Raw genomic sequence first — 7423 nt, 5'->3', positions numbered from 1 at the left:
AACTCAGAGACGTTGGACAAGTAGAACTGTCCATACCTGTATGCCAGGCAAACAGAGCCCCAACACTTGCAGATACAAAATAGTCAAATTCCACATTTGAAGACTAAAAGAAAAAGCATAAGATGGGTAACACTTCTATAACACTCCAGCTGAACAGCAAAATCAAATGACTATAGTCACAGAAGAAAGGGTACAGTAAGAAGCAGGACCTGCTTGTACATGATACTCATTTCAAGCCCTCATTGATATAGGGGAACAACTTATGCACCAGTGCAATGCAACACCAATGTGATTCAGAGCATTCTTTAAAACAAGGTTGCAACTTTAAACGCGTTGATATAGTAAATTATGATTTCCGGGTGTGCAGATTCTAAGAAAAGTGCAGGTACTATATAACATTTCAAATACCTGCACATTCCAGGCTTTCCACGTAGGAACTGTCTATTTTTCTTACAGTCTATCTTTTCAGTGTAATCAGTTAGAATTGTACAAATTGATGCAACATTGAGCAGTGGTGACAAAAACAACCAAATAAGTGTAACGCAATTACTCAGCCTTCCACTAATTAAAAATCATTTCATGTTCTTGTCTGACAGAACAGGATCCATTAAGCTTTGTCTATGTACATATTTAGACATTAGTACGTGTGTCCATTTTCCAACACAAACCACCAATCTATTCCCAGATGGAAGTACAGGAATGATGCAGACAGATGTACAACCTACCTTTTAACTAGTCAATAAGTCCAGAACCTGGACATTAAGACCACAATTTTACATAGTTGGTAAAAAAAAACCACAAACTGATTTTTTTATTTCCCCTCCCTGGAGACAAGACCGCTCGACAACTCTTCATCTTCTTAGTAGAATGAGGAGATCCTCTGTTTAATTCGCTTTAAGCGCCAGCGTATCCAGTGGTCCTCATTCATCCATCGCTATTGTGGTACTTGCCTCTAATATCTTTCACCATGGTGGAGATGTCGGCAAGACCTGGGACAGAAAAGGCACACTCTCCACAGGCCTAATTGATATATTCACTGGACTTGCGGCAGGAACTGCAGTGTGGCAAACCTCACCCGTGTCTGAAAGAATAAAGGATTGAGGGAGGAAAGTGGGAAAAAAAATTCATTAGTAGGCAGATAAGTCTTTTAAAAAAAAAAAAATCACGCTTTTAACACCACAAAACTAAAGTGTGCTCGATTTAATGATGGGAGTTTTCTTGCTCTATCCCAAACAAGTGAAGAAAAGCGGACTTTGCCAAAAGATCCTGTCTCTACAGCCTGGTTTCTGGTAACAGTAAGAGGACAATTTCTTGGTATTTTTATTATGTTAACTGACTAGCATCGAAATGTTTACGATGTGGGGAGATATTAGTTAATAGTGTGGATATTCAAAGCCTGGCACGATATCAAGTAGATGTAGACATTATGTACACATTTCCAATGACAAAAAGTTTCTATCTTTAAAAAATAAGGTTTTGCTCACATCCATTTTGACATAATGTCAATTCGGAATGTCTTCAGGAATTGGTCACTGCAGAGGTGTGCACAAAACAAGTTCCATTCAGATACAGTGTATATTATAATTGGAAATCAATATCACATAGCTGTACAAAAAAGTAATCGTCAGCACAAAGTGCCAGTTAACAAGAGGGCTCTATGAAATATTAAGCTTATTCAAAACGGTTTTGCCATTTATAGGTAATGGCATAGATGAAAATTGTTTTTGTTCTTTAAAATGATGTTTTAATACCAAAATATTCTGGCAAGGCGACATCCTATGCTGTGTATTTAAAAAGAGGAAACTAGGAATGTCACCATTTATCAGGAAGGGACAAAAACATGAACTAGAATCTTTAGAAGGAAATAAAGCAATATTTGCTTGGAAAGCAAAAGGAGGTGGGGTGGTAGATCATGAACGTGCAGGCACAAGACCCTTTTGTGGAGGGGTCTCGAGCCAGGCTATGCATGTTTCCTGGAAGGGCAGGTTAAAAGAGGATATGGAAGGAGGCATCAAACAAAAGCCAAACTCTTTCGCATTAGGGGTAAAGAGAAGCTAAGCAACCTGCTCACACACACCAAATCAAGTGGATGAAAACACACTGAGAAAAAGCCTGTGAACCCGCTTCCTTGATCTGTTGGAAAAATATTGAAGTGGCAATGGAGAGGGAGCTGAAGGGGGCACTGAAAGCTTGACGCAGCAACATGCGGATGGAACCAAAATGACGAGGGCAACCCAATGTTAGATATCAAACGTGCAGGAAAAAGCTTGCCTGCTGCTCTACTTTCTCCCGCCAGCAGTAACTTCAATTTGTCTTCATTCTGAAATCAAACCAGGTCTCTTTTGTTTTTTTAAAAAGTGCAAGCAAAGATACAGAATTCTCAACAGTTTGAGAGAACGACAGCAGCAGTGCTTCAACGGAGTTCCAATGACAGGTAAACAGCTGAGTTTATCAGTCACCTGTGGACCGCCAAAGCTGTTGCTCATGGCAAGTCACAAAGCAAATTTTACTCAGAGCATCAGTGCTACTGCAGGGACACGTATAGGGGTCTTCAGCTGTTTGGAACTTACAGAATCTGCCTAAAAGCTGAAGTACACAGCCGCAGGTGTGATTGTGTCACAGAAAACAACGTCTCAGTAATGAACAATCAACAATTTAATATGGTGTTAAAAATCTTAGACCTGCACATATTTCCTATCCACCTTTTTCACAGTAAGTGCCATATTATAAACAAAATCACTGATGTAAACTCATTATGCTAGAATTACACACTTGCAACTTGAGCATACAGCACAAAAATGTTTTAAATTTTTAAAATATAAATTTAGAGTACCCAATTTATTTTTTCCAATTAAGGGGCAATTTAGTGTGGCCAATCCACCTAGCCTGCACATCTTTGGGTTGTGGGGGTGAAACCCACGCAAACACGGGGAGAATGTGCAAACTCCACACGGACAGTGACCCAGAGCCGGAATCAAACCTGGGACCTCGGCGCCGTGAGGCAGCAGGGCTAACCCACTGCGCCACCGTGCTGCCTGCAGCACAACAATTTATAATAAAAATATTTTAAAAAGGATAGAATGGATGACTTTAAAATGATGACTGAATTACAGCTGCGTACCATCGTCCAATTACCCATGTCAACTATCTCTGATTCACTTGAAGACTTGGCTTTGACCACCCTGTGCAATGCCATCGGGGCTAGACTACTTACACAGAATGTGTTTCTTTAATAGCTGATCAAAGACAAGTTAATCAGAAATTTAGACCGATTTGTAACCCATTATCTAGCTAATCGAAATCAAAATTGTCTCAAGACATTTTCACCCAATACTTCAAATAAAAATATCAAATGAAAATTTAGCAATAAATGAAATGGGCACAGGGATCCCTAAAAAAAAGGAAATGCTGGGGGAATATTATCACAGTTAAGGTAAATAACCAGTCTCCACCCCGCCCGCCCAAATTATTACATGCCACTAAATTGCACCTACATTATCAAGCAGTATTAGAAGGAACACTGCCAGCTACAACCCCTCAAAATCTTTCTGCAAGTTAACTCCCTCCCCTATGTAAAAAAAAAAGACCACAGGCAACCCAATAGCCTTGCAAACAAAGCTCGCAGGTTTTTGAGTCCCAAGACTGCCTGTCACTCCAACTCACTTGCCTCAATCTGGTAAATTTTGTCAGTTCTCAACTGGGCTGCTCGATGAAGCGCCACGCAGTACCAAGGCATTCCATGTCAGGTGGGGTGAGGTGGCAGGAAAGCAGGCAGGATCCAACTCGCCCCATTTCAGTTGCGTTTCCTGCTGGCCAATTGTGGGGTGGCACTGACAGCAGCTGTAGTGAAGTCCTCCCCTGAAGGGGGATGCGAGGGGAAAAGTGGAATCCATGGGAGGAAAATCTAAATTAAAAAAGCAAACTCAGGCAGTTGAAACTATTAAAGTTTGTCACAACACTAACAAAATAATAAGCAGCGTCAGCTTGATTTCTGATGCCTGTAATTTGAGTCAAGTTGAACTGAAAATGGAAATTTGGAACTGGCACGTAAAAGTTTAAAGGACAGCATTTTAGGAAATGTGTACTAAATAAAATGTTCCAGTCCCAAAACATAGCAATCGTTAACTCATAACAAAGGATTCATTGCAACGTTGAAGTTACCAAATATATTTTAAAAATAGATATTAATAAAGAAAAACATTTGATGGAAACATAAAATAGAGACAGACATCACCACACAACATATTAAAAGCTACCAGGACAACACTGCCACTCCCAGGACACTTTTGAAGCTTTGCATTGGGGGAAACAAAAAGATTTGCCAAATGTACCGCCAAACAGCTTTAGCCTAATTCAGTGAAAGAGAACCACCTACACTGTACAGATTAAGCAAATAGGTTTACATTTTTAAAGTCGCAGGTAGTGCCCAGCTATTAATATCTACCCACTGTTTCAGCGTCCATTCCTTGTGAGTTAGCCACTGATGCCAGGGAATAGACAGCAGTGTAAACGGGTACAAAATTATCCAGCTTTCAGTAAAATGGGGAAATAGCAAAATTGAAGTTTAAAGACTAATCTCAGCAACTTTCAAGTTGTTGGTTGTAACTTTTGCTCTTCCCTATTAAGACCTGTCATTTTGTATGACTACGAGAACCCATATTTTTCTTCCTCCTCAATATTCTTCTACAACCTGACACTAGCACAGCCTTGTTTGAAAGAGCTACTATTTTAATTGTTTCATCAAACGAATTAGCTGACCTTTAATTTTTTGCTGCTTGAATTCAGCACTCCCAAGTCTGATCGAGGATGGACATATGCAGAATAAAGTTCCTTTTACTCTGTCCCAACACCAGAAAATTACTGGTCTGTGTCAAATTCTAAGCAGTTGCTGGCCTTAAAATTCACAATGAGGGGGCAGCACGGTGGCACAGTGGGCTAGCACTGCTGCCTCACGGCGCCGAGGTCCCAGGTTCGATCCCGGCTCTGGGTCACTGTCCGTGTGGAGTTTGCACATTCTCCCTGTGTTTGCGTGGGTTTCGCCCCCACAACCCAAAAATGTGCACGTTGGGGGGATTGGACACGCTAAATTGCCCCTTAATTAACAAAAAAAACTCACAAGGGACTGGGATGAGACTGTCCAAACTAATTTCATGTAGGACATTAATGACCATGAGGGAGGGAAAGTCTTCCATTATATCAGTCAAGTTTAGAATTCAAACTCAAATCCCCAGAGGTGAAAGCAGAGTGCAAATCTAACACAATATCAAATTCTAAAAGACAATGTAAATAAAAATATACAATTTGTCAACACATCTAGGGGAGGTAGTGCCGCAATGGTATTGCCACTGGACTGGTAATCCAGTGACCCAGGGTAATGCTCTGGGAACCAGGTTCGAATCCTACCATGGCAGATGGTGGAATCTAAATTCAATTTAAAAAAAGAAAACCTGGAATTAGGAGTCCAATGATCATCATGAAACCATCGTCGATTGTTGTAAAAACCCATCTGGTTCACTAATGCCCTTAAGGGAAGGAAATCTGCCATCCTTACCTGGTCTGGGCTTACATGTGACTTCACACTCATAGCAATGAGGTTGACTCTTAAATGCCATCGGAAACTCTGCTCAAGGGCTATTAGGGATGGTCAATAAATGCTGGCCTAGCCAGTGACGACCACATCCCTTGAACGAATAAAAAACAATAGCCATGTTGTAAGTAAGTGATCAGCCCAGCTCTTCCACTGCCCTCAATGGCCATTAAGTGCAAGATAGCTGCCTCCTCCAGTGTGTAGAAAGCCTATTAACTCAGTATTTCTTAGTTAAGATAGATATTGCTAACATACTATGAGGAAAATTGAGTATAAATCAGCACCAATCACCCAATGGCATTTCAATGTTCACGCTCAAATGTACTGCACAAAACTGTTGGCATTCAGAACTTTAACATGACAATGGTGCAAATGAACAGCAGACAGTATTGCAATACTTAAGGAATGCAACATGCATTCATGTTAAAGATCTGATATAGTTAAATAACTAAAAGGAATTTAGTTGATAATGTTTTCAAGAATAACGGGTTGACTTTTGGGCACATTTTAATTTCAAGAAAAATGTAACCATAGTGGATGGATTTGTTAAGATGATACCAGGAGGACCCGGGTTCAAATCCCGGCCCTGGGTCACTGTCCATGTAGAGTTTGCACATTCTCCCCATGTCTGCATGGGTTTCACCCGCACAACCCAATGATGTGTAAATTAGGTGGATTGGCCATGCTAAATTGCCCCTTAATTGGGTAAAATAATTGGATACTCTAACTTTAAAAAAAATGATGATGCCAGGGATGAGAAGCTATACTTATGATAACAAAAGAGAAAAACAGAAGCTCTTTGTAAGAAAGAAAGGTTAAGGATTTTGATAAAGTAAATAGGGAAAAGCTATTTCCAATCATAGCAAGTTAGCAACTAGGGCGTACAAATTTAAGAGCGCCAACAAATAATTCAAGGAAACTGGGAGATATTTGAATGCAAACAAGTGGTGAAAATAGAACCTGCAATAACATTGCGGATAAATATTTGAAAATTAAAAATGTAAAAAGGCATTGGGTAAAGGCTAGCAGATTTGGACCAAATAGATGTATTTTTCAGACTGCCAACATAAGTGTGATGGGCTGAATGGCCTTTCACATTGCTGCAAAATATCAGCATTCTACAGAACAATATTAAACAAGGTCCAGCTGGAAAAAGCTGAAAAAGAGATTTTAAGCACAATGGGCATCTTTAAACCAAAAAGCTTGGGGGCAAAACCCACATTTATTTCCTTCTTCAAAATTTATCAGAATATCAAAAACTCTGAATCAGAGGATGCTTGATTTTTAAAATTAATTTGTTCATTCACTCACTCACAGGATGCAAGTATCGCTGGAAGGTCAGCATTCATTGCCCACCTCTGACTGCTCCAAATGTAGTGGTGTGCTATCTGCTTGAATTGTTGTCATCAGTCGCAGCGGTTTTAACACAACTGAGTGGCTTGTTAAGCTGTTTCAGAGGGCAATTAAGGGACACCCACATTGTTGTGGGGTCTGAAGTCCACAAACTGGCCAGACTGGGTAAAGACGGTAAGCATCCTTCCATAAAGGACATTAGGGAACCATTAACTGTAGGTTGAATGCATTCAATTACTTTTGTGTACCAAAATCAAAAGGGCAGCATCTCCCCAACAGCAAATTTAAATCACTTGGTCGCAATTAATCTTTATTACCCTCCTTTCCTTCTGATCTTCCTTTAAAATCACCAGTTGTTTGATGGTCATTTCTCAGTAGAATATTCTGCTCAGGTTGCCTTACTTTGTGTATCAACTCGAATGTTATGGCAGACTATTCTCCAGTAGGAGTGCAACATCCAAGGCCACTCGCGTTCTTACCCAA

General features: G+C 40.1%; 1 protein-coding gene across 1 annotated transcript in view; it reads right to left on the bottom strand.

The window, feature by feature from the left end:
* Nucleotides 1–950: 950 nt before the first annotated feature.
* Nucleotides 951–7423, bottom strand: part of LOC119974337 (vascular endothelial zinc finger 1-like) — a 29962-nt gene continuing 23489 nt past the window's right edge. The window contains 2 exon segments of the mRNA XM_038813107.1: nucleotides 951–1081; nucleotides 3668–3904. Of these exon segments, the coding sequence (XP_038669035.1) occupies nucleotides 3687–3904 (218 nt within the window). The 3' untranslated portion in view covers nucleotides 951–1081; nucleotides 3668–3686.

The sequence above is a fragment of the Scyliorhinus canicula genome, chromosome 12, assembly GCF_902713615.1.
Source record: "Scyliorhinus canicula chromosome 12, sScyCan1.1, whole genome shotgun sequence".
Taxonomy (NCBI): Eukaryota; Metazoa; Chordata; class Chondrichthyes; order Carcharhiniformes; family Scyliorhinidae; genus Scyliorhinus; species Scyliorhinus canicula.
The sequence above is the reverse complement of the archived record's forward strand: the minus strand, read 5'-3'. Positions and strand labels throughout refer to the sequence as shown.